The 27,601-nt window shown below is 38.7% G+C and overlaps 4 protein-coding genes across 9 annotated transcripts; 1 reads left to right on the plus strand and 3 right to left on the minus strand.

Annotated features, from left to right (window-relative positions):
• Positions 1–802: 802 nt before the first annotated feature.
• On the minus strand, positions 803–7,996 carry LOC116020005. 4 transcript variants are annotated; one of them, XM_031260432.1, is made up of 4 exons: positions 7,823–7,996; positions 6,221–6,610; positions 4,597–5,728; positions 803–4,180 (listed from the first exon to the last, which is right to left on the minus strand). In XM_031260432.1, the coding sequence occupies exons 2-4, from the start codon at positions 6,403–6,405 to the stop codon at positions 1,199–1,201; spliced, it is 4,299 nt and encodes a 1,432-aa protein (XP_031116292.1). In that variant the 5' UTR covers positions 6,406–6,610; positions 7,823–7,996; the 3' UTR covers positions 803–1,198. The 4 variants fall into 4 exon arrangements, with proteins under 4 accessions (XP_031116292.1, XP_031116293.1, XP_031116291.1 ...); XM_031260433.1 differs by having other exon boundaries at positions 7,792–7,996; XM_031260431.1 differs by lacking the exon at positions 7,823–7,996 and adding an exon at positions 7,610–7,781.
• A 6,584-nt stretch (positions 7,997–14,580) lies between these two features.
• Positions 14,581–18,960, minus strand: LOC116019489 (uncharacterized protein At4g26450-like). Its single transcript, XM_031259712.1, has 4 exons — positions 16,271–18,960; positions 15,760–15,949; positions 15,540–15,594; positions 14,581–15,039 (listed from the first exon to the last, which is right to left on the minus strand). Exons 1-4 carry the CDS (start codon positions 18,154–18,156, stop codon positions 14,987–14,989), a joined length of 2,184 nt encoding a protein of 727 aa, XP_031115572.1. The 5' UTR covers positions 18,157–18,960; the 3' UTR covers positions 14,581–14,986.
• A 593-nt stretch (positions 18,961–19,553) lies between these two features.
• LOC116019925 (chloride channel protein CLC-f-like) lies at positions 19,554–23,409 on the plus strand. Its single transcript, XM_031260312.1, has 9 exons — positions 19,554–19,949; positions 20,323–20,731; positions 20,866–21,060; positions 21,379–21,833; positions 21,903–22,007; positions 22,130–22,369; positions 22,468–22,680; positions 22,764–22,996; positions 23,088–23,409. Exons 1-9 carry the CDS (start codon positions 19,572–19,574, stop codon positions 23,167–23,169), a joined length of 2,310 nt encoding a protein of 769 aa, XP_031116172.1. The 5' UTR covers positions 19,554–19,571; the 3' UTR covers positions 23,170–23,409.
• Positions 23,410–23,449: 40 nt separating this feature from the next.
• On the minus strand, positions 23,450–27,601 carry LOC116019926 (probable WRKY transcription factor 2). Of its 3 annotated transcripts, none has more exons than XM_031260314.1 (6): positions 27,283–27,601; positions 25,978–26,468; positions 25,473–25,661; positions 24,628–25,391; positions 24,357–24,515; positions 23,450–24,255 (listed from the first exon to the last, which is right to left on the minus strand). In XM_031260314.1, exons 2-6 carry the CDS (start codon positions 26,404–26,406, stop codon positions 23,700–23,702), a joined length of 2,097 nt encoding a protein of 698 aa, XP_031116174.1. In that variant the 5' UTR covers positions 26,407–26,468; positions 27,283–27,601; the 3' UTR covers positions 23,450–23,699. The 3 variants fall into 3 exon arrangements, with proteins under 3 accessions (XP_031116174.1, XP_031116173.1, XP_031116175.1); XM_031260313.1 differs by having other exon boundaries at positions 25,978–26,748; XM_031260315.1 differs by lacking the exon at positions 27,283–27,601 and adding an exon at positions 26,699–26,748.

Below are 27,601 nucleotides of genomic sequence, written 5' to 3' on the forward strand. Positions count from 1 at the left end.
GATTAAAGTTGTATAATCTCTATGGATGCTTATTTTGTCATTATTGCATAAACATGTAGAAATCCAACTTAGGTTTCTTGATGTTTATGAAGGTAATATGCTTATATCTTATTAATGTGTAGTGTACAGCACTCATTGCTATGCATTTTGGAGAAAATTTGACCTCAACGAGAATTGCTTGAATAGCATTTGACGACATTTTATAGCATTATTTACGAACATACACGTCATTTCACGCATCATTTCATTCATGTTATTAGAGCTTAATTGACCCTTATTTTCACTTATTTTAGTATGACCATCGACAGAGACAAATAAAGATGTTTGTTCACTTTTAGGATAGAGACAAAGAGGGGAGCTCTTCATTTCATGGATAGAGATGAAAAGATACTCCTCACCACAAAGCCAAAAACAAAGCAACACTCTTCATCTCAGGATCGAAGACAAAGAGAATCTCTTTTATCTCCAACCCAGAGATGAATAACTTACTCATTCGTCTCCAATGTGAAAACGGTCTCTTTGCTTTATGATTTGAATTGAAGAAAGAGAAATTAATCTCTAAGTTGGAAACAAAAAACATACTCTTTATTTTCTCAAAAACGAAGAGGCCTTTTATCTCTAGTTGGAATTAAATAGAAGCCTCTATTTGTCTTCACTATCCACTAAATCAAAATTTTAATTGAAATATCGATCATTTTGATTTAAGCGCACAGATTTAACTTATCCAGAGATTTAATTACACTTCCAAGCAAAATTCAATAGCATATGACAATTGTTTCATAGATTAATAAACTCTTTGAACTAGACATAAAATGATATGACTTGGAAAGTCTTTCCTTATTTGAAGGGAAAAATCACAAGGAATACAGCCATACTAAAGCATTTTTGGGAATAGATTTCTAAGAAAAACGCATAAGAGTTCAGAAGTTTGTACACAGGCCCCTCCCCCAAAAAGACAGCTCGACACCAAGAAAAGTTTTAAGGTAGTATACATTACTAATATAACAGCAAACACTATTATGTAAAGGAAGAAGAGCAATTAACAACTCATGATCTGCTCAACTATTTGTGCTTGGTTTTTCTTTTGTCAGAATTCCTATATTTTATGCCAGGCCCCGAGAGATCAATTCGCTTCAACTCGATCTCTATGGTCAGTAGACGAGTACAGGAGAGGATTACAGAAAGCAACGCTTGAAGGTCATGAGAATCTCGGAGTATAGTACACTGAAGATCCAAGATGCCTGGTGGTGTCTGGTGGAGATGTTAGAGAGCGCGTGTGAACTGTACTCGAGCTTTCGGGGCAACGGTTCCACTGAACGGGAATGGCAGCAGCATTCACTCCCCTAGCCGCTGTTGCTGCTGCAAAATTAGCATTGCGTACAACTCCCGATCCAGTGTAGGAAGAGGACTCGTGGGGGGCGTGGGGGGCCTTGTAACCGTAGAGATCTGCATAGTTTGGGTTATAGCCCGAGGGAATTGGGATGCTGACTGGATATCTCCGCCCTTCAATCATTCCCTTGCTGTTAGAGGCATCAGGGACTACGGTATCAGCTTCACTCTCGGGACTATCATTGATCACGATTATTTCTCTGATGGCAGAACCTGCATTCTGACTATGAGCAACAGAATTTGACAATGGAGTCTTGGGATCGTATCTTATTTGCCCGTCCAGTTTGTTACCGACTCCAATTTGTTCAGTGATCAAAGTGTATCCACCGCCTACTGACTCATGACGACCAAAGGAGCCCATCAAATCGCTGCCCCCAACACTCTTACCTGAGAACATGGGTGAAGAATGAAGCCTCTGTGGTGTGGTGGAGTAGCTACCGTGACTTTTGTAACCACTTGACAAGCTGACGTCAAGAATCCTAGTCGAGTGAGAAACAAAAGACCCCTGAGGATCGGAAGAAGGATGAGAGTTTTGAGGATCCCCGCTTTGGAAGTTCCCACAATGAATTCCAGGAGCTCCTGAAAACTGCATATTTGCCTCGGTCATGAAATTCTTTTGGGATGGCTTTTCTTGCGGGGAGATGCTTTCATCTTTGTTAACTACCAATAAGTTCTTTCCCATCAGCCTGAGAACAGGATTAGAAGCAGATGGACTCACCGAACCACAATCAGTGCGACATGGGACCTTGACCTCAGTGTCAGCAGAAACTTTGGTGTGATTATATACAGTAGGTAAATTTGTCTCGTGTATCCGGGGACTTGGACTAGGATCCTCCATAGACATCATATTAACCACCAAACTCGGGTTATCAGGTCTTCTACTTGAATCACCACTCTGTAGCTTTTCACTCACAGGAAGTGGGGTAGAAGAAGACATGGTTCGCCGCTGCAAAAGTGGTGAGTCTTGATAGCTCAAAGCAAAACTTTGAGATGCTCCCTCCTTCCTTGCACAACAGCATGGCTGATCACTTTTAAATCTGAAACCCTTTTTAGGCAATGTAACATTGATCTTCATATCATCTAAGTCGCACCTTTCCTCACCTGCATTTACGGCCCCAAGAACTGCAGTAGAATTTTCCACTACAGGATCAATGCTATCATTGGAGAAGCTGGATTTGTTCTTTTCTACGGCAGCATAAAGCCTGGGATTTCCAGCTGACATCTCTGAGGACCTGGAATCAGATCTGGCCACCGTGAAGTTGGATAGTGTAGATGTAGCAGAAACTGGAGAATCAGATGAATCCCTATCGACTAACTCAGGATGGTCTTCAGAAGATTGAAGTCTGCTGCTCGTCAGTGATGAATTTCCTTGAAGGTCTTCTGAACACATACGACCAGGACTTGGTAAAAAGGATCCGGGTGGTCCTGGTATAGGAATTGGGTCTACCTCAAGATGATAATACCCGTGGAACTCACTAGACTCGAGCTCAGTATCTACATGTATATCCGGTGGAACAATAGTCTTGCCAATATCAGCTGCAGAAAACATCTCTTGATCATCACCCGAAACTAGCATGGGTGGAGGTGTTTGACCACAAACAAAGGGCCTTTCAAACTCCTCGCCAAATAACTGTGCATCATCAGCATGAGATTTAGGAGGGCATTCCAGGCTATCGATTCCAGAACCAGTATGTTTGCTAAAACTGATGAAGTTTCTATCAGCAGCCAAGTCTGAGTCCGTCTTGATTTCATTGTCCTTACGGTTAGTTTCAGTATCATCCTCAGCACATGCTAGATCATCAGATTCACCTGCCGAATCACAATCAAAACTGAAGGAAGAGCTATTATTCTTCCCAGTATCTTGAACACAAGGCTCAGCAGTGCAATGTGAACCCCTAATGCCCACAATTTCATCCTCCTTCTTTGACTCCTCCCTCTTCTTTCTGATCTTCCATACCTTGGCTGTCTTAGCATCACTCCTAACAAAAGCTTCATCCTGTCTGGCTTGAAATTCATTCTGGTTATCTGCTGAATCATATTGTTCATCATATTCTTCTTCATCGGATTTGGACATGCAAGGAACCTCAGATTTCTTAAGTCTGCATTCAGGAGCAGATGCTTGGCTACCCAACAAAAGATTCTTTCTTAGGGATGAAAACTTCTTCGCTTTTGAGGAGAATGCATGACTATAGGTAGATGTTTTACAGTTGACAGTGAAATTATCAGCATTTCTCAGTGGAACTTCATTCACATCAGATATCAAATTCCTTTGAGAGGATGCACGGTTTAAATCATTGGCAGTGCCCCGACCACTGTGATGGGCTGAATGGTCATCTGATCTCAAATATTTTGCTTTGCGCTTTTGTAGCACAGATCTTTTATTCCCATGAGATATTTGAGAGTCTAGCAATGGAGGCCCCACTCTCTTTCTCAAATAAGGCTGCTCACTGTGATCATCCCGGGGCTCACATTGTACATCCTCTAATCTCTTGCGGCTTTTCTGAAAACAAACCGGCTTTACAGATGAGTTTAGGGGTCTCAAACTGCAGCTCCGGTTGGCATATAAGTTAGCCGGACGCTCATGCACTTCATTACCCAAGCCACCTCCCGAGCCTTGATGATCATACATCTTCCTTGTCACACCAGTGCGCTTGGAACATGTCCATTGTCTTATGGTTCCTGATCCACTGAACTTACTGTTATCTTGTGATCTTAGGTGCTGCTGGGTCAGGCATTCCCCTTTCTCAGTATTTTGCTTCCGAACGAAACTTCTTTCTCGAGCACTGTCAATCTGTTTTCACAATAGTGAATAATTGAATATCTAAATCTTGTACTGGTGATGAGGAAAGTGAAAATCAGTTCTAGAACAAAATGCATAAAATCAAAATAAGGTCAACCACCAACTTTTCTTCAGTAACAAAAAACAGTCTGAAAATTATGGGCAGCAGAAAGGAAAGAAAGGATGCCATGGGATTAATAAAAGTTGGAATATGAAATCATCACAGGGATTTTCTACTCTTTCTTTTTATCTATTTTTTTTTTATTTTGACATTTTGCAGTCCCAGTCCCTTAAGACTGCAAGATTTATTTTGGTGTTAGATGAACCCACCTTCCCCATGATTTAAAAAATGGGACAAACCACCCATTAACAGATTTGTTTATTTCAGGATGGCAGTTGAAACACAAAAGTTAGGTGGTCAAACATACCTCTGAACTGTGTGGACTGCGAGAGCAAACTTTTTTGCTGTAAGCAGCAGATTTCAGAATTTTGTGATATTTCTGGGCATGACTCTTGTGTTTCTTCTTCTTCTTGGTAGAAAGGAATTTGGACCCCTTATCACCTTTTACAAATTTCTTAGGAGCAGAATCATGGAAAACCCTTGAGCATCCAGCCTCTCCATCATTGAACTTTGATAGAATCCGAAGCTTAGTTCCATTGGCATCGATATAGACTGCACCTTCATCGCATGTTTTGTCAAGATTCATAGGTGACAAATTTTCAGTTTTATTGTCAGCACATCCATCCATCTCTTCTGCAGCAAAGCTCGGGTAAACAGCAAAGGTTGTTCCGTTTCTTCTATCGAGGTCTTCCAACGTGCAGCGTAGAGCAGTTTCATAGATATCCACCATCAGTCTTGTTTTCCTTGGCCTCATCCTATGCTTGCTCACTTCACAATTCGAAGTCCACTTGATTGTTGACTCACTAGAAAGACACTGATCAATGTGGGCATTCAAAGTGGTGTTTGAAGAGGACGAAAAATTCTTGCAAACCGGGCATGTTTTTGAAGCCATTGATTCTGAAATAGCGAAATTACTAGTTCTGATATCTTCTTCTGCACTTTGGGCTGCTGTGCTGCTCAGTTTGACTGTTAAGCTGCACTTCTTGGCCGAAGGAACCTTGTTTGGTCCTCGCGTTTTTGTCGATTCTGGCAGGATATTAGTTCCGAATTCCAAGCAAGAACTCCTAGTAGCAGGAACAGAATCAATTTCTGAACAAGACTGGCTAGTTGTTGCTAAAGGATAGGCTTTATCTCCTTCAGATCGGACTGAATTTATGTTGACAGATTCAGAAGCTAATTCAGAATCGCGAGAACTAACAGGCAAGGAATAATCACTTGGCCTGCAGAAATCTCCATCTGAAATGATTATATTCTGTTTATCAACAACTGAGGTGTTTTCAACCACAGGCTTCTTCACTGGCTGGTTTCTCAAATTGTCAAAAGACTGAAAAGGTGGCAAGAATTCCTTCACACCATGATCCAAACAAAGCTGCAAACATTTCTGAGAAAAAGGCCAATTGGTCTTGATATTCTTGCTCCTGGAGCCAAAAACATAATCCCTGCAACATCATAAAGAAAATCACTTCAGCAAGATTGAAATTATGCAAAAACAAAACAAGTTAACAGCTGAGCTAAGCAAAGCTTAAAGCTGCAAATTTTGCAGGATGAAAGGACTTATTGCTGGACTCTGGTAATTTGCAGGCAGCAGTGGGGCATCATCAAGATGAAAAACAAATCAGCAATCCATGGAGGGGGACAATCCACATGAACACACATGAAATCACCACAAAGAATAGTTGGTCCAAATATAGAAATCCAAGAACAAGTGCTTCCAGCTGGTAGATTAAAACCCAAAACCAAAAGCTAACCAACTAAAAGATCAGATGGTTTTTCTTCATTCCCAGAAATCAAATCAAACATTTACAGCAGGGATTTGTGGAGAACAACCACTGTGGATCGGACCCCCAAGAAAAGTCTGAGAAAAAAACACAAGACCCAGGCAGGCAGGCACACAGGTAAATTTGGTGTTAATTATTATGTTATAGTTTTACCTTATGGAGAAATTTGAGGGTGGATTATTGCTGTTTTTGTCATCAAGGGCTGACTGGGACAGATCTAGCTTCTCAACAAGCTTACCAGAAGAAGAATCCCTTTCATCACCACTACTACTTTTCAGTGGAGAGGTTAGCTGAGAGCATGGGGGATCTGCAGGTGGAGGGTTTTCAATGGATAACATCTGCTGATAAGCTGTCTCTCCCTGCTAATCTTCTCCCTTCTTATCTTCTCCTTATTCTTAACCTTCAGCATAACAGTAGCCTAAAAGGCCTCTCCTCCTCCACAAAACAACCCCACCTCCACCACCCAAAAATAGAGAGACACACTATCAGCAAATCAAAAGATGATGATATCTCTTCCCCTTCTTTTGATTCTATCACCTCAACCTGCAAGATTAGAGGGAAAACAGTGAGTAATTATAGCAAGTAAAACGTGATTAGATCAAGAGTTTGAAGAAAGACCCAGGAAATTAAAGACAAAAGGACACCCAGAAGATTCTAGACCCCTCCACAAACGTTATCTTATGTGGCTAACAAAGGCAAGTGAGTGAATTTGAAGCATCTAATTTTGATTTTGGAATGAATTATCAACAGAGTAGAGGGAGGGCTTTTGAAAAGGCTGATTGAACAAGGAAAGAACCAAATTTGGGAAAGAGAGAAACCCACAAGCAAAGCTTATGAGTGGAGATGAGGTGAGATCAAACCTCATGAAACGTTATTTTATGTGGGCAAACCAAGACAAAGTACATGAAATTTCTGAAGCTTTTCAAGATGGGAAACAACTAAGCACTTGAGCACTTGAAAAATCAAGACCAAACAAAACTATTCCAGATGGTAATTAGGACAAGATCAGATTTCCACTATATAGATTTGATTTTTTTAAACTCTTCTAGACCTACCAAGGAGTAGAGACCCTAAAACAAGAAATGAATCAAAGTAAAACAAGATAGATTTCACATGAGATTTCAAATCTTTGGTCTCCCATGACCAGTAATAAGCAAGACTAGACCAAAAACCCACACACCAAATTAACTTTGAGTTGATCCAAAACTATGCAGGAGGAGACTTCAATTTTTACAAAAACCCAGATCCTGAAGTCCCCACAAATTTCAGCACCCAACCCTCATCAAATATTCAAAACAGCTCAAAATTCAAAATCAAACAAGCAGATGCATCCCACCACTCACCAAACACCCGGAAACAAGCAAAGATCTCACAAGAAATCAACTTTAGTATGAGAGAAAGAAGAAGAAGAAGACGACTACCCAAAAGAGGGAAGAAAACCCCAAAATTGATCCCCACACCCACCACTCCGCCGACGGTATCACAGAAATAATAAAAGCAAAAGAAACGAAACAACCCAGAAGGAGAAGAGAAACAACAGACCAAAGATCAGTGAAACTCAAGACAAAAAAAAAACCCAGTGACGGCAGCACCAGCTCGAAGCTCTTCTTTGAGTGAAAAAAAATGGTAACTTTTGCCAGTAGACTGCGCTATAATACCAGAGACATAGAAATATAAAGAGAGAGAGAGAAAAAAAGAGATAGAGAGAAGATATGTGTATATACAGTAGAAGAGAAAACAGCACCACCCACTCACACATCAAAGGGGCATCAGGTTCTTCTCTCCACCAAAAAGCATGCTCGTACAATTAAATACCACACTATTCATCTCCTTTACAATTACCCCTCTTCTCAGTTCTCACCCCCCACCCCCGCACTGTGAATTTACAAGAGAGAGAGAGAGAGAAAGGGGGACGCGGAAGGGTAGTAGTCTAGCGCTACACACTACGAAGCTGTCCTATCCTACACCTACTCTACCGGTCGATTCATTTTCCTTTTTTTTTTTTTTTTTGCAGCCATTATTAATAAATTCTTGATTTTTTTTCCATAGCAGTGTTACATGTACTGTGCTAAAATGGCAGTTTAGGCCCCACTGTTTTGTTTATTTACACAACAGCCACGCTCCCCTTTTATTTTCATTTGTTTTTCTTGCTACACGACAATGCCCACATGATGACAATCATAACCATGGTCGACATTCAACTTCAACTAGTCATTTGTTGTTTCCTCTTTCTCCTTTTTTTTTTTTTTTTTTTACTGCTTGGTGATCTGAGGCCGAAATTTATTGCTTCTTTTTTGCCGTTTTGCGTCGGAATTTTTTACGAAATTATTGTTCTATACTGTACATTACGTATGTACATACGTTGGAAGATGTGTTACATGCACACTAGATCGAGCATGTAAAGTATTATTTTCGTACTAAAAAGTCATATACAAGTGTTACAAAGTTTGTAGTAATAACAAGATGGAATAAGTAGTTGTGTAGGACATGTAAGCATTATTAATCTCTTGTGTATCCAATCAAGATTAATAATTTGTTTCGTTTATGTTCTTATTGAGCGACAACTCTTATAAAAAAGTTTAATCATCTTTCTTTGAAAAAAGAATAGGTATTTATATTACGATTCTTATAGGCTCGCATGGTGTAAGTAGCAATTGTTCTATCGAGCGAACTATAGTGTATATTATAAGTTATAACATGAACAACTGACATATACAAATTTATTTTAGTATATTGTAGGCTCGATTCTAATATGTTACATTCTTAGCAGGGTTATATTTTTCATTATTGTATTATATATTATTTAGAGGCTTGTATCATGATACTAAAGTCATACCCAACAAAATGATAATGAATTGTCTAAGAAAATTGGAGTAAAATATATTAGATAACAAGAATTATGAATTTTTGTTTTATTAATTAACTACTACGTAGCTAGTACGTACAACGTCAAGTCTTGCTATAATTGCTATTATAAAATTTTGTGTATTAGTAATTCAAATATTTGACTAATTTGGTTGAATCTAATATAACTAAGCCCCAAATTCAAGTCACCTAAAATGTAGGGTTTGATCATATATAAGACATTATGATTTGATTTTGCCGCATTCATTCTCATACTTGCATGTACATATATCTTTATTGCAATATTGTGTTATAAAATTAAATGCCATATTACGTAACGTCGTCATATTAAAAATAATTAAATAAAGAGATAACAAAATAGATTAATAGTTTATAATAAGTGAAGATATTAATTTGTGGTGCATGTTGGCCTATATATATACACACACCAGAGAAGTTTGGAATTTGTGCATTAAGTTAACCCCCATCTTGTGTAATAATTATGAGTTGGACTAAAAAGATATTGTCAAGAATTAGATTTGTACGTGACATTTTGATATAAGAATTACGGTTTACCCACTCGTCCACCCATTTTGGGACAATCATATACTCACAACCACTACTATATAGCTAAGTAAACCTTTGCTCTTGTATAATAGCTCTCAAATCATACATTAAAGATAAATCACATTAGAAAAATACAATGCAATAAGTGAAATTGAGAGCATATTGTCAATAATTAAATTTGTAATCATATGTGGAAGAATCATGATATACCAACTCGGTCACTCCTTTAGGGCACAATCATATACATTATTGAATGCAATTGGTATTTTATAAAATAATCAATATCTATTTTTATAATGACAGAAATTTGTAACCATTGTGCGATAATGCACGGATCTTATTTACAAGTGTATAATGTTCCACACTTTTTATTTGTAACACATATATTATATATACCTGAATTGTGAATGATTACATATTTAGGTTTAGTAGTCCTAATTGATACAAAGAAACACAAAATGCATGCATGTTACGCTTCATATATCGTATTTTATTCTTAATTTATTTACTTTTCAGTATGGAGACAACAAATATAATATTTTTAAGCAAAGTGGGTCTTTGCAGAATATCCAGAAAAGCTGGGGAAATTACACAGAATATTTGTCAGATTTTGCACCACACCCTCCCTTCTTTTCCTTTTCCCCCTTTTCTTTTAGGCCAAAAAAGTGGTGCACCATAAAACTCCATCTCCAGTCAACATCCTTTTTTTTCTACTAATTAAAAAAAAAAAATTAATAGATTAATTACGAGTTCAATTTTTGCCAGCACTCTTGTAATAAAATTTGTTATATAAATAAAATTTATTTAATGTATATTTTCAGATAATGACTACTATTTTTTAATATATAATTATATACCTTTTGAAACAGTGTCAAGACAACTGGTGCCATAAGTATATGGTGAAGAAATTAAAAAATAAATAAATAAAGAATTTAGGCCGCCATGGAGGAAGAATAAGTGGGCCCCATTTTGAGGAAAATAAAATAAAAGGATTTATTATATATTTTGAAAGCTAAAGAGAGAGAAGGAGACTATTGCCGCATCATACAAGCAACTTTACTAATACTAAAATAATTCTTGTCCATCAGATGTTTAGATTTTTTTCATTAAATATTTGATTAAAAAAAAACATTGTATGTGTCCATCTTCAAGCTCCATCCCCCCACTCCCAATATATCTACCGCACACGTTTACATAATTTGATGCATCATCTTATGTGATATTTTTATTCCTCTTCCATTTATGGTCACACAAACATATATATGTTCCATCGACCATCGATACGTTCATGTATATCATATTATCTATATATATTGACCATTCATTAGTAATTAGTAATTGTATTAGGTACAAACCTTTAAAGTATTTTACATTTAATTTTGATTATACTCATTAATGGTGAGAAACAGGGAGAAAGAGAAATGAATTATACAAGAACGTATGCTCATCATGTGTGAACATATACCACGCAAGCGACAAAGTGTACGGCAAATTGAGAAATGAATCATATGAGAGCGCACGCTCATGTGTAAGCATACACCGCGAAACTACAAAGTATATTTTATAATATGCAAAAGTATAACTTAATATCATATGCACCCTATAATATAATATGTGAAGTATAAATAAATACTAACTGTACTTGCATTAGTATGAATGATCAAGTTAATAGAACATAATTTTTGTATTTGGATGAACAAGAGTTCAAATCTAATTGTTTTCAAAAAAAAAAAAAAAAAAAGAGTTCAAATCTAGTTAACACCATTTTTTTTTTCCATTTACTTTCTTCTTCTTCTTCTTCTTTTTTTTTTTTTTTTATGTGGTACATTTTTTTAAGTTCAGTTCACGTATTTTTAGTTATGTTGTATTCTCATATATCATATGATTTACCTTATATATCTTGTACAAATTACAAATACCAACACTTTGGTTAGACTCATTTGATGATTCCAAAATATTCATAGAAAGATTTAAGTCCCTCATTCACTCCTACCATTCAAAATATTCTCTTCGAATTGAAGAATCTAATTGCATTCGTATCCAAATTCATTTATTCCACGAAAATTACGATTAATTTATATTAAATTGACTTTTGTTCCAATCTTTTCCCACTTGCCCTTCCAACTTACTTAATACGTAATTTTTCTTTTGCCTACTAATACATGCACTTGCTCCTATTAGTTCCGTTCTTATCTTTTGATAGTAACCTTACATTGTGGCAATTATTACAATTTTCTTTATTTTTCCTATTTTTTAATAGCAATGGAAATCCATAACCGATATGCAAGAATGTGCACTTAATAAACCCAGCTTATTCCTGTATAATAACTCGCAAATCATATAAGAGAGACCAGTAAACCAAATTAAGAAAACTATCTATATGCGATAACTCAACCGAGAAGGTGTTAGCATGGCAATAATCAAATTACCTTTTAATATTATATTCATGCTCTACCTACTCGCCACTTCTTTTGGAGTAAATTTTTTTCTTTTTCATTTTTTAGTTGTACAAGGGTGACAACAATTATATTTTGATGATTGACTTTATGAAGTGCAACATTTTTATGTAAAATGGTTAAAATTTTATGTAAGTTTAATCTTTTCCTTAAAACTGTCAACTAATGATTCGTTACCAGCTTGACAATTTTTACAAAAATAAAGTGTGAGCATTTTCGCAATATCTCGTAAACTTCCCCCACTTATTACAGACTTATATTATATATAAAGAATATATATATATATATAAAGTAGATTTGGGCGGCCAGGGATATTGAAGTAAATAGAATTCCTTTTTCAGTTTCTCGCAAATCGAACATCCGTGGGGGTTCCATTTCCGGTCAGGACGGTGGCTTCTACTTAACTAATTAGATAGGAGCCTCAGTTTCTTTTTTTTTTTTTTGGAAAACTCTTCTGACCCCTTTTAATTTTCCCCAAGTTTCTAAATTCCCTCATTGACATTGCTTCTAGTTATTGGGTTTAAAGAGTAAACATGATGAGCTTCATGATTTAAACCTTCATTATCAGTTATTACGTAAATTAATATACAATTCCAATATTATCATATGATATGATTGTGCCTTGAGATTATTGGAGTGCTGCGATTCATTTCGACTTCATGCAAACCGAAATCGAATTCAATGGAGCAATATAATATAATGATCTATCATATCATATCCTATTCCAATGGCGTCTCCGTCCAGCAAATTAAACCTAGCTAGCTTTTCTCTGGATTGGAATAGCCTTCAGGACCCCACCGTCCAAACACTATGTGGACACTCCTCTATATTATTATTATTATTATTATTATTATTATTATTTAATCATGGCCACCGTTAGTTGACATGGCGCTTTAGTTCTATTCCACCGTTATGTTTATTTTAATGCGGTGGCCATGGCTGATTTGGCTCAGGAGGTCGGCCTCCAACCTGGATATCTGGAGTGCCGAAACCCAGGTCTATGAGTTGTAATCATTGCTCAGAGAGCTCCGAAACTAATGTCCGGCAAGTCGACGGGGGCGCTGAGCATCGGCGATCGAGGATGACTGCTCCAACGGCTATGGCTGGCGGTGGGCCTTTCGCGATATGATGGAGATGGAGATGGAGATGACGTTGACGGATGGCTTGGTGTGCAGTGCCCATGAAATTACTAGAATGCCCAGAATTTTGTCTGCACATGCCTGTGATATTTTTCTATTTTGCTTTCTTGTTAGTTGGACACAAATGTCATGTAACTCACGCGACACTACTTGCTAATTTGGTTAAACCACTAACATTAGGCTATCTCCGGCCATACAATTCTCTCTAGCTTTTAAAATGTCACATCACTAAATTACAAGTTTACCGTGTCAAACTTGCAAAGAAGAAGACCAAGTATAATTTACAAAAAAAAAAAAAAAAAAGCCATGTAAACTTTACAATATCCAAAATTTCATGAGTGTGGATGACCTTATATATGTAACAAATCTCATGCTACCTGTGAAATTATAATTGGCTCCTTGATACTACTACAACAATGAAATTGCAAGGTGTTAGTTTTACAGCTACGAGGTAACTGGCCGGCAGGCCAACACAATTGTAAAACAATGCTAGAGAATAAGAATATCATAAACTTAGTCTTATTGCTAGAGCGTAAACCTTTCTAAAATGATTTATAATTTGTTTCCTAAGCTACAAGATCCCTTTCTTAATGCTAGAGAAGGAAATTCCGTCTCAAAATTTGGAAAGGATCCCAAGATATTGCCCTACCGTGTATGGGTCTTGTAATCTGCCTTTTCCTTGCTATCTATTGACCACCCGAGTCTGACTGCCCAACGAGTGGTCTTGACTAGATAACCCTCTCGAGCATCCACCGATTGGGAGATCCCAGAATATTGCTCATGCCGCATATGGATCTTGTGATCCACCTTTCCAATATAGTCTACCGACCATCCACCCACATTCATTCGCGCCAACAGGTGGTCTCGACTAGATAATCCTCTCGAACATTCACCGGCTAGGTACCGTATCCAACTATCCATCACAATATATGACACTTACCCGAGAACAAAGAAGAGGACTTGACACTTATGGTGCATGGTCAACAATATAGAGGAGATTTTGACCATGACTCGTGTTTGGTGCAATAATTTTCAAAATTTCAAAATATAATGGATGTCTACGTTGCCATCTATGTGCAGTTTGACCGCCAAATAACCAAACCAAGTTCACTGCATCTGGTGCATCATGCCTTATCATCATCATGGCCATAAGTCCATAACACATCTCACAAGATTCACATGGACACCACAACCCCCAAAAAAATTAAAAGTAACGTCAAATCACGACCATGATAACATATACATCTGCATGTGACTCCACAAGTTTGAACCTCGAACATAAACTTTTTATCCGTTTATGCAAGAGAAGAACAAATCATTCATACATGCATGCATGCATATACCCACATCTACGACCAGTCGGAGAATCAGTTCCATGAGATGACGCATGAACGAAGAAAAAGCTAAAAACAATCCACATGCCGTGTTTGTCACTCTGTGAATTCACAATATGGTGTCATACCAACCATTTTGAGCCCAAAAAAAAAAAAAAAAAAACAACCAACCAACCAAGAATAACGGATAATTTAAGAATGGTGTTCTTAGATACAAGTTCCTAAACTCCAAACTATGTTTCCAATCCACCTGCAAACCGCATTCTTTCATCGTCCTCTGATTTACTTGCTCGTCTGCACACAGTACTTGGCGTTTACGAGCTGCAGTTTCCACACAAACAAGTGCGAAGGGATAGATTTTGTCGAGAAAAGACATATTTGATATTTCGTGAATGGCAAAGAAGCACATAATTTGATAACCTCGTATAGAAAGAAGTAAGTCGATACAATTATGTGCAGCATGGGAATGCATGACTCAATAGTCACTGCTACTAAAAGATGCACAGCAATTAAAAGAGCCTAGACAAATGTCTTCCTCATGGTACATTGATCGAGTTAAACCTGGATATAATATATTGCTCAAAACGGCTTCCCGAATTCCTGAGATGGCTGCTCCCAGGGCCTCAAATAGCCTGCACATAATTCACAGAAAAGTTGGATTAAAACACAGAATTTCATACAATTGTACACATGCCAAAATGAAAACAGATTGCATCTATTTATCAGTGCAGGGTTTTGAATAACTCGGGGTTTATAAAGGTCTCAACATATCAGCAATCAAGAGTTTTCATGCCACCGGCTCACACAACTGCTATAGTCATTTTTGTTTTTAACTAAAGGTCATTCCCGCATTCTCCTTGCAGTAATTTAAGTGTAGCAAATCAAAGTATACCGGCTTATTTTACAGGAAAACAGGCTATCAGAAAATCAAATTTTACACGAATGCTCCTTAATCATTAGATATTGTTAAGCCATTAGAGCATAAAAGCAGACAGACATTAGGCATAGCATCATTAAATTGCAGTGTTAAATTTTAAAAGAAGCATAAATATAACATTCATACATAGCGTGCAGCTGAATAGTTGTATTTGGATTAAAAGGCAGGAAATACAAAACTAAAATTCAGACATACTTATTGGTATTTCTCCCAAGGACATATATATTGAATCATCATCACCAAGAATTCCCTGAAATAATCAAAATAAAATTAATCATTTTTTGTAATATGTCAATCATAACGGGAGTAGAAAAATGGCATACTCCCTCAACTAAGTCCTAATATCAGCAGGTGATAATTAAGACAGTAAATAAGCCATGAATTAGGATAACTAACTAGCAGCTTGAAGTAGTACCTCTCCGTTATGAAGTCCCATATCATTGTGTAGAGCATTCATATCTCCTGGTACAGAGGAGCAGTTTGGCATATCATTCCCAAGTAGCTCTGATATCATCAGTCCATAACCATCCTGAACATCAGCAATCTCATTCACATTATGTGCATTATTAGGAAATCCTTCACGGCCGGTGAATCCAGTTACAGAACTGCACAATATTTCAAGATTTAGGAAAGGACTTGCCACCCATCCAAAGAAATAATGCAAGGCAGGATAATAATGCAGAAACCACACAAATGTGAATATGCCAAACAAATGAAGGAAACTGATAAAACATAAGAAATTCACAATTTAGGTGAATCGAAATAATGCATTATGAAAGTATTTTAAGCATGAGAAAATGTAGCAAAGGAAGAGCCAATACGGGAAAAAAAGGAGCTAATGGTTAACACTTCCATAACCAAATCCAAGCAAAAGAATGGTTCTAATGTAGAATAATAACAAAAAGCATAATTTTTAGGAAACCTACCTCCCCAGTTGATTATTGAATGTCTTGCTGTCTTGTTCAGAATCATTTTCCAAATCAATCACTTCAATATCTTTTCCACCAAAGCCGCATTTATTGTATTTGTCCATTAAATTGCAGTTGCTGTTGATGGATAAATCAATATCTATAGATGCAGATGGTTTTCCACTTTCAGTAATAGATGGAAAAATGAGATCGGTATCAGAATCATGATTGTCATTCATATCTGAAGCTTCCATAAGATTTAGGTCACAGGTTTTAAATGAACTAGGAAAGAGTTGCTTTTCCTCAAATTCAGCACTTTGCATGACATCACCATTTGGAAAAAGAGAGACATCCACTAATCTCTTGTGTTCAGGTGACAATACTGCATGCTTACCATTTGCAGTCTCTGGCTCATGCAAATTCTGCTGCTTTTCCTTTAAACCAGAATGGTACATGAAAAAATTTGACTGAGTATCATCAGATGAAGTGAACTCTCTAGGTTTCTTATTTTGTTCGTGCCCATTGTCATCATCTAATGCTCTTTTCTGGCCTATTTCTGCAGTGCTGCAATTTCCAAATATAGTCAGTTCCTCATTTTTAACTCCCCCTTCCATTTCCGTGTCATCTGTGAAAGATAAAGACCTTGTCATATTTTCTTCGGCAGCGTGAGCAACAATTTGCCCTTCCTCAGCAGCTGACACAATTGAATTGTCAGAACCAACGGGTTTAATGTCATGATTTTGATGTAATGAAGGATCCGAAGGCATATCTTCAGCGTGGGACCCGAGTTCTGTTGGATGTCCACTCTCATTAGTGTCCTTCACCTCCACCATGGCACTACGAACAACCCTTGAACTTCTAGCTGTCAATGAAGAGCGAGTTCTTGTAGGAATTTTCTCAAATCTGCAAAGGCTAAGTAAGTCAGTGCCTTTCTTGCTTGTTTGAGTATCTTCTTCAGCACGCAACTGGACACGTGAGTCATCTTCAGTAGATTTTTGCTCCATGTCATCATTATTATTATCATCCATAACTTCCCCAGCTTCACCAGTTGATGTTTCCATCTTGGCAGACATCTGAATAGGCCCCACTTCATCCTCTGGCAGGAGATCCTTCCCGATACTAGTAGCACTCCCCTTTGTAGCTGTATTACTTACTGAATTGTATTTGCCTAAGGTTAACTCTGAATCACGCACTAAGTTCCCATCAGAATCTATTTCCGGAATTATTTCAGTTGGAGGGGACTTCTGCAATTCACTATAACTGTCTTTAGTGAATTTCTTTTCATCTTGATGCCCCGAGAAATGATCAGGGTGATTATCCACGTCTTGGGAGGCCCTGGATCTATCAGACCATGACCCACTTCTTCCTAAATCTCGGTTCCACTCAGAATCCTTAAAGGATCCATTTCTTCTCCTGCCTCTAATATAACTTTTTGGCCCAATTGCACCATATTCATCAGAATATCGCTTCCTTCCTGGGACTACATCAGCAGCATGGTTCCCCAAGCGAGAAAGAGCAGATGTTCGACTCCCCACAGATACCTGCATATCATCTCCCTCTTGTGCCCTAAAACCAGAGTTATATCCTAGTGGATTCCTCAAATTACCATTCTGCAACTTCCCCGATAATACACTTTGTGGCAGCAATCCCTTCCTAACCAAATATTCTGCTGCCATTCGACCAGCTTCCATGAAAACATCACTTCTTTGTGGAAAATGCTTTGACTGGCCACGCCCAACACCATCACGATTATAGCTTTTGTACTCAGAGTTGTACATTTCATGGCCTCTCATGGATCCTTCAGGCGAAATTCGAGAGGCTGCAGCTACACGCCCAACACCTCCCATCCCAATTGAATTAGACCTATTATAAGCAGTTACTGGACTTCTATGCCTAGCATGCATGTTTACAAGGGCAAAGACCACAGAGCAGACTAAGAATAAGAGCTGTTTCTTTCTCAAACTCTAAGAAAGAACAAATGGGCCACTGAATTCTTCCCTAATGTAAAGCACCTTTGCAAAATGTAAAGCAGTAGTAGCTAGCAAACATCCAGAAAGCTTGACAGAAATTTCAACTCCCCCCTTTTTACCTCCTTTCAGAACACTAACACTTGGCGGTAAAAATTTGATCTTTTCTCGGGGGTTCTTAAATCTTAATCAGCCCAAGATTGAACAGTCCCAGAAGGTTAAATCCATGGTTTCACAGGTAACAAAATCAATAAATCAAAGTTCAACTTCACAGATCTGCCGATCTCTGCAATAAAAACTCTAGCACTTAAGACAGTAGCAGTGAATTTAGTTACCTCCAGCTGGTGAAACCAAAAATGTGTTCTTGAGTTAGAAATTTCAGATCCAAGTTCACACCACCATGGTCAATTGAAATTGAAATCCCTCCTTCATCTTCGTCAGAGTCTAAAGTCTCAAGCTTTAACAACAACTATTAGCAGGGCTTAGGGTCAGTTTCTGTTTTCATTTTGGAATCCATGGGTCCAAAAGAATCGGTAGTGTGTCAAGATCAGTCCAAGGAAATATATATATATGTAAGAAAATCAAATCAAATCACCATGTGAACAAAGATGGTAGATGGATCGAAGAACATAATAGAGATTTACTTATTTTCCATCCATATGTAATATTCTTTCCTCTTTTCTTCTGAAAAAAATTTGCACAGTGGAGAAAATAAGAAGAAAATGAGGAGAAGCGGAGGGCTACATGATCCACCAAAAGAAAGCTTCTTTGACTGCTTTTACTTGAAAAATATGGTCACGCGCTTCAACATGCCCATTGGGCCAACGTGTCACTCACTCTCCCCGTTTTGTCTTTTTCGCCCCTCATCTTTGCTATAATTTGGTATGAGCCTCAAAGTTTTGGAATTAGAATATTACTCCTCGTGTCTTTCATTTCATCTTATTTTCTGTATTTTCTTTTGCATGTTAATTTATAGATTTAAAAAAGATTATAATTTTAACAGATTTAGGCCGACAACTTCCTGATTCTGATCCGCCTTTGTCTTTTATAGCGATGAGACGTCAGTTTCTCGAAAGAAACTCAGGAAATCCTTTCCGGTCGGGAAGGGGGAAACAAGAAGAAAAGAAAGATTAAAACTATGGTCTGGTTTGTCTTATGTTATCGAGAAATCGGGTAAAGACGTGAACTTGAGAAAGTGGTAACCGAGAAATTAAAGACACCTGAAAAGTTTTGTTAAATCTTTAATTTTCAGGCGTACATTGGGTTAAAAGGAAAGTATTTTCTGGGGGATTTGCATATGCATATACGTATGTGTTTGTGAGAATATAATGAAGTGAAAGACGAGGCCGGAAATGTCGGGCGGCGAGCACGGCGATCAGAATGTGCTGTTACAGCGTCCCGTTTCATCGGCGGCAGAGAAAGAAGGTGATTTGGAGGCTCAGTCATCGCCCAGGACTCCGAACAAAGGCGCTACAGATCTGGTGAAGCGGTTGGATCGAAACTTTTCTGGTCGGAAATCTCCGTCGAGTGCAAAACGGCCGAATAGGGAGCACTCCTCTCCCTCCGCTTCACCGTTGAGTCGCAGAGTGGAAGCCAGTGGGTTTTGTAATAATAATGCCGGAGAGGATGAAGTCCTCGGAGATAGCGCGCCGCCGGAGTGGGCACTGCTGCTAGTTGGATGTCTCCTTGGCCTCGCAACTGGCCTTTGTGTCGCCGTGTTTAACCGCGGGGTGGGTTAGATCGGATTTTCATTGCTGAATTATAGTTATTGCTTCATTTAGCTAGCTTTAGTCACGTTGTAAATAGTAAAAATGTGAGCTTTCTGTTAGTCTTTGCTCCAAATGGTTGAATCCCTAACCTGTGGGCCCCACGTTATGCCCAACAAAGCATCTGGAATATGTAAATTTCAGATTCTAGTGAAACTCAATCCCTGGCCTTTGCTCCTAAACTTCAAGTTGTGACCAGTTGAGGCTACTTTCTGTTAGTTTTACAATGTTGGTTAGTTGTTAAGAATCATTGTAGCTCCTATCTATAATTTGATGTGTTCTTGTTCTTCCCTGGCCTATACAACATTTGATGACAGAGAATATGTACTTGTTTTAGGTTCATGTAATACATGAATGGGCATGGGCTGGTACTCCAAATGAGGGTGCTGCATGGCTCCGTTTGCAAAGGCTAGCAGACACATGGCACAGGATACTTCTGATACCGGTTTTTGGTGGAGTTATTGTTGGCATGCTGCATGGTCTCCTGGGGATTTTGGATCAGATCAAACAGTCCTCTACTCCTTCTTATCAGGGCCAAGGCTTTGATTTGTTTGCTGGGATCTTCCCTACAGTGAAGGCAATACAGGCTGCTACAACTTTGGGTACTGGCTGCTCTTTAGGTCCTGAAGGCCCTAGTGTAGATATTGGAAAATCATGTGGCAATGCATGCTCTGTCATGATGGAAAGCAACCGCGAAAGGCGAATAGCTCTTGTTGCAGCTGGCGCAGCTGCTGGTATTGCTTCAGGTATGAATTTTGCATCACCATGATCTTGCAGCCGAGTGTTTGTAAGATCTGCAATGATTTGGTGCCCTCTACTTAAGCATGTGAGATGTAAATTTAGACATCTTAGAAGGCGTTTGTTTATGATTGTGCTCCAGGTTTCAATGCAGCAGTTGCTGGCTGTTTCTTTGCAATCGAAACTGTTTTAAGACCACTGCAAGCAGAAAACTGTCCTCCATTTACCACCGCAATGATTATACTGGCTTCTGTAATTTCATCAACTGTATCAAATGCTGTTCTGGGAGAAAAACAGGCTTTCACAGTGCCCACGTATGATTTGAAATCTGCTGCGGGTATTTGATCTTTATCTAGTTGTATGTATTTGTTATTTAGGTAAGGAAGCTTTGAGTATTATTATTATTTCACATGATGTTAACCCAAACAAGCTGTAACTGTAGAGAACTTTCACAACATTGGTTTGGGAGGAGGGTCAAGGCATTAGAGTATAAACTTGCTTTTTGGGACTTAGAAGACAGTTAACTAAAATAACTTAATTTATCACAATCACATCAAGCAACAATTGTTGTTTTATTTTGTGGGGGAAATCAATTGTCTGTCATGCTTTTACACAAGGATCTCTGCCTGATTGTTTTGAGTGTGGTTCCATGCAGAGCTTCCTTTGTATCTGATTCTGGGAATGCTATGTGGAGTAGTAAGTGTGGCTTTCAGTTTTCTGGTTGACTGGTTCAGTAATGCTTTTCAGTTCATCAAGGAAAATCTCGGAGTTCCTGATGTTGTCTGTCCTGCTTTGGGAGGTTTAGGAGCCGGAATAATAGCTCTTAAATATCCTGGAGTACTTTATTGGGGATTCACTAATGTCGATGAAATTCTGCACACTGGGAAGACTGCTTCAGCCCCCGGGATCTGGTTGCTAGTTCAATTGTCTGCTGCAAAAGTTGTGGCTACCGCTTTGTGCAAAGGGTCGGGTCTTGTTGGGGGTCTGTATGCACCTAGTTTAATGATTGGTGCTGCAGTTGGTGCCGTGTTTGGAGGCTTGTCTGGGGAGCTGATTAATTCTACCATTCCAGGGAATTCTGCAATTGCCCAATCACAGGCATATGCACTGGTAATCTTATATGCTTCTTGTTGGATTATTTTGTCACAGATATTATTTTCTGAAATATATATGATGCAGGTGGGAATGGCTGCTACACTAGCCTCAGTTTGTTCAGTGCCTCTAACTTCAGTTCTACTTTTGTTTGAATTGACGAAAGATTACAGAATCTTGCTTCCTCTCATGGTTAGTGTTGCTTCTCTAGGATTCATGCAGAAGTAAAAGCATTTACAACAGAAACATGTTTGAATGTTTGATGCATAACTGCAGAGATTAATGATGTGTTTTGTACTGTTTTTCTTTGACAGGGGGCTGTTGGATTGGCAATATGGGTGCCTTCAGTGGCAAACCAGCCAAAGGTGATGGAGGGATCTGCTGCAAATAACTTGTCAAGAGACTATTCCATTATTTCACCTTTTGACATAAAAAATGGTGGAAGTATTTGGGGCAATACTGCAGACAGAAATGACTTTTTAGAGCTTCCCATTACTGGAAACTTCAACAATCTCGAAACAGTTGATGAAGGAGTGATTCTGGAGAATCTAAAGGTACCTTTCTGATCTGGTGCTTACTGTGGGAGATCAAGAGCTCGAAACAATGAATTTTGCTGTAATGTTTATTCAATTTGGTTATTGTACCATAACAGGTTTCTCAGGCTATGTCTAGTGACTATTTGTCGCTGTCATTGAGCCAGACAGTGAAAGAAGCTTTGAGTCGTATGCTTGACACTCAACAACATTGTGCCATCGTGGTTGATAACGAAGGCTATCTCGAAGGAATTTTAACATATAGTGACATTAAACGGAGATTATTCAAGAACCCTGCAGATTCTACAAACAAAGATATGTTGCATGCAGATGTATGTGTTTCTGCAGCAGTCATTACAAGTTTTAGTTCCTCTTTTGTTGTTAAAAGAGTATTCTTTACCAAAAACTTCTGCAGGCAAGTACCTCCCTTGTTTCCTCGATTTGCACGAGAGGGATAAGCTATCGCGGGAGAGAATGTGGTCTTCTCACGTGTTATCCAGACACGGACCTGGCAACTGCGAAGCAACTAATGGAGGCTAAAGGAATCAAACAGTTGCCTGTGATTAAGCGCAGCAGAGAAATTCAAACAGAACGAAAACGCATAATTGTTGGTATCCTGCATTATGATTCAATTGCAGACTCAATCAGGTGCTGCTTATATAGTTATATATTGCATTGTGAATTGGGTGATCACTGCTTTTCATTCCATGTTTTGGTCTAAACTTTAAAACTTTTGCAGGAGAGAGATCAACCGCTGGAAATCGATCTATCAGCAGAGAAAAGAAGAGAATTCCAATCAGATGGCTGCAAATGACCACTGACAACATGAGACCAATTCAAAAACCAGAAAACAAACTTCAAGAATTCATTTACTTTTTTTGCCCTTTCTGCAAAGTGTAATATGGCCTCATGGGCTGCCTCCTAAACTAGGGAGTACTTTGCTCAGTTCTTGTTGAGTTCTTACATTGTATTTTCTGTATGTGTAATAGGCTTTAACAGTTGCAAATTAAATTCAGTTGAGCAAAGAGCCAAAGAGAACTCTTACCAAGCCTAGTGGCATATTTTCAAAAATTTCAGATTTTAGACAAACACTGATTGGAATGGCAGAATATGCATTGTTTCAGGTGCCTCTTTTAAGGCATCCCAAATCTTTGAAGACTATAATTGAACAAAAATTTCAAAATTTTACACTGTACAACTATCCAAATGGAAACACCAGGAGAAAGAAAGCAACTTTTGAGTATCAAAAGAATAACAAAGAATGAAATATAGGATGCAATAAAATAAGCTGTCTAAGGTTTCTACTACTACATTTTTTTAAAAACTGTATGAGGGCGAAGATTAGTAAAATTTACATTTGAGGTCCAAGAGGCAGTCTACTGGTGAATTGTTGATAGACTGAGGAATCATTAGAGAGATTCAGGCCAGGATCTGAGCTAGGCTCCATCTTGGGTTCTGCTTTGGGTCGCATGTCATTCATTGGGTGTTGTTGTCCAAGATAAGAATGAACCGGAGGAACTGGAAATTTGCCTTGGTTAGGTCCTAATCCAGCCATTGCCAGATTGGCAAGGCCTTGCTGGTTCATCCCAAAACCAAAGCCTAAGGTGTGGCCGAGCTGTGGCCCACCAGGAAAACCAAATGAGGCCAGTGAAGGAGGCCTAGCAAACTGTGACATGGTGTTCTGAAGCTGAGAAGGCTCGGGCCTATGCACGTGACCTTGAGTAGCAGTCGTTTGTGAGGACAGACCGTTGGAAGCCCCTGAATTAGGATGACTGCTGTTGCGAGCTGCAGGAACATCATGGTTGTGCTTCCCTTCATAGGTGGTAATCACCGACTTCAGATCATGTGAAGCTCTCTCCACGTGCTTCCTAACAGTGCAGCCCGCACTTGTGCACTTGTAATAACTCCTGGAAAGGGGAAGCAAGCAAGAAAAGAGATCACTTTTGGCAACAAGAAGTAATTTTGGATTCTCATACATGATAATGTTAGATGGAAAATATTATAGAACCTTGGATTTGGATTCCCTTTGACAACTTTTTGCCCATACTTGCGCCAGCGATACCCATCGTCAAGTATGTCAACCTCACTGGTAGTCTGCACCACCACCCTGGGCTCCCTAATGGCTCTGGTGGCCCCACTCATGTCAGCTGCATAAGTTTCAATCTTCCTAGAAAAATCAGACAGATAAAAGTGTTATCAGGTCTATGTAATGTAACATACAATTATGTGGGAAATGATATGTTCATTTATATCTTTGGATAACATGAGTGATGAGACACCTTCTCTTTGAGTCAGTATCATCTCCTTCACCCTCGGGGAGTGATACGCTGCCATGTGTTCCACGATCATCTTCATCTTCATCATTTGAAAAAGGAGAAGACCCCTCCACTGGATCCCTAGGTTCAAACTGAGTGCCTGAAGATGTTACCTCAAGATTGTCATTCCCCCAATCAGGACCTCCAGCACCAGATCCATTTTGCACGTTTTCCCAAATAGGATCACCAATGACAATAGTTCCATCTTGTTCTGCATTTTCAGATCCAAATGCTGCCCTGCGATTAGGCGGAGGTTTTTGGTGGTTGTGAGTTCCCTTGTAGATAATCTCTGTAATATGACCCTCATGGGACCGTTCCACTTTCTTCTTGACCGGGCAATTTGGATGTGTGCATTTGTAGTAACTCCGTGGATACTCACTTCCTTTGACCTGTTTCTGCCCGTATTTTCTCCAGTTATAGCCATCATCAGCAGGAGCACCAAGAACATTGGGATCACCACCTCCTCGTTGATCTATATCCTCATCCTGCTGCTCATCGGGCGGGGGAGAGTGCTCCATACTGCCAGCAACTGCTTGAAAGGTCCTCGGCTCTGATATGATATTACTAACCCCTTCAGTATATGATCTTGAGAACACGGATTGTTCAAGTGTTCCACTCTGAGTGTGAACCAGAGTAGGCTCAGCACATTGATGCACAAGAGCGTTCTCAGAATGGACTGAAACCTCAATACCTGGAACGGATTGCCAAGATAGACTGGATGGAGGTACCTGTTAAACCAAGGGCAACAGATGAGCTTGTGCTTTATTTAAGAACGAGGAATTGTTTTTACTTTCTATAAGAGAGATTACTTTGCTAATTGTCTCGGGAAAAAGGGAAGGACCAGTTTCTATAACTGGCTTGAAAGCAAACGATGAGGCGTCATTGTTGTTAAAAGAAGTCTCTTTGTTGTTATCAGAAGCCCCCATAAACAATGCTGAGTTTCGACTGTCACCAATTGAGGGAAATGCAAATTTCCCAGTTGTTGGAGATGATTGGACCTGAAAATAGAAAATTAAGCTTTGAAATATAAAGTTTATAATCTTCAGAATACTAGAGAGTCTAAGGTACATTAGGGTATTGCTACTTTTATTCAGCATTCTGATAATCTTGAAATGCATCAATGCTCACAAGATAAATATATCAGAACATACATTATATGATTATATCAATGCTCAAAAAGTTCTCGTTTCTATAACTAATGCATCTCTCAGGACTGAACATATTCAAAGTAGATACAGCCTGTTAATGCAACATACTTCAGGTGCACAGCATTAGAAGGCAGACATAATATATAGTCCTATGTCGTTAACTTACCAGAGAATTTGAGAGGAAAACGGGGGAATCTAGCAGGGTTGTTGGACTAAGACCCGGTGGAATTGTGACGTAAGGAGACCTAAGTTCTTGGTTCTGAACAAGAGCAGGAGGTCGAATGCTATCCGTTTTCAGCTTCGGGGCACTGAATCCAGCTCTAGCTGCCATTCTTTCCAACAGACCTCCATGAGAGTTCATATTCCGCTCAGACAGTGAACTTAATTTAGGCGTTTGATCACTGCCTTGCGCCCCATTTTTACTATCCGAATTCCCTGATGAAGCATACTCTTTAGGATCTGGAACGAGGGGCTGACTGGCATTTGATCTTGACTCAATATCATTGCCCAAAACCGAAGAGAAAAATGCCCTCGGGCTTGGACTAGGAGGCACCCAATCTCCCATTATTGGCATATGGTCACCAAAACCAGCCATTTCAGCAGCACTTGAGATTAGCAACTAATATAAATGACTAATAGCACTATGTAAAGAGCTGCCTGCAATGCACAAACCCGAAAGATTTAAAGCCACGAGCAATAGATGCAACAAAATTCTCGAGTGCAGTAATATACATACAGAGACTTTTTTCAAGAAATCCAACAGAACCTCAAAGATTAAAGCTTTTTAGCACCCCAAAAAGACCACTTACAAGCTAAGGCACAAGAGATTAATTATATTGGTTTACCAAACAAAACTTGTAGTGAGTTAACAGGCTGGTCTAGCTTACACTAAAGTAAGAAAGCTTGAACACATCCCATTGACCAAGCAGGTAGCTTTCTGCACATTATCCAACCAGAACAGTAAAACACCTTCATCTAACAGCATAAACCACTAAGAAAAAAAGATAAAATCTTAATGAACAAAACTGTAGATTAGCAGCAAATCAATTAGAATAGAAAGATCATAACTTGCAAATTCCCTTCACTCAAGTGGAGTTAACCATTAAAGCTTGCTAGTTTATACAGATTCTCTAAATAAATTCATGAAAAGAAACAAAATGACTATCACTAAAGGTATACCACCCCATCAGGATCTAAACACCAACCCAACAAAAAGAATCAAAACCTAATTTATCCCACTAGTAATCAGGCAGACAAAACAAAAAGCTATGAACTTTGAATTGAGCCAAAAAGCCAACTAATGAGGGGCAATAATAATTTTGCTACAGAAACACCCAAACAAAAGAGAGCAGCAAACAAGAAGCAAAGAAAGAAAACCCAGCACAAAACACAATCATTTGAAAATGATGATGTTGATTAGAGACTGTGATGGAGTAAAGCTAAGCACCCCTGAAATAAGAAAGACATATACCTTCTCCTTATCCTTCTCCTCAGACTCTTCCTTGCTTACTGCACTGGATTTTCCTTTTTCAAGCCATGAAATGAATCAAAGAAAGAGAGGGATAGAGAAAACAAACAAAAAAACACCACCTTTCACTATTTCCTGTCAAAATCACCTCTCTAGAAAATATTGCTCGAAGCACAAATTGATTTGGAAAACAAAAGAAAGAGATTAGAAATAAACTGTTGCGGAGTGGGGTTTTGTTTGGGTGTTAATGTGTTATGGTGGACCTGAACAAGCTAAGCTACGGAATCCATAGACAGATAGAGGTTTGGGTGTTGGCTGTTGG

This window comes from Ipomoea triloba, chromosome 5 (genome assembly GCF_003576645.1).
Source record: "Ipomoea triloba cultivar NCNSP0323 chromosome 5, ASM357664v1".
NCBI classification, from domain to species: domain Eukaryota; kingdom Viridiplantae; phylum Streptophyta; class Magnoliopsida; order Solanales; family Convolvulaceae; genus Ipomoea; species Ipomoea triloba.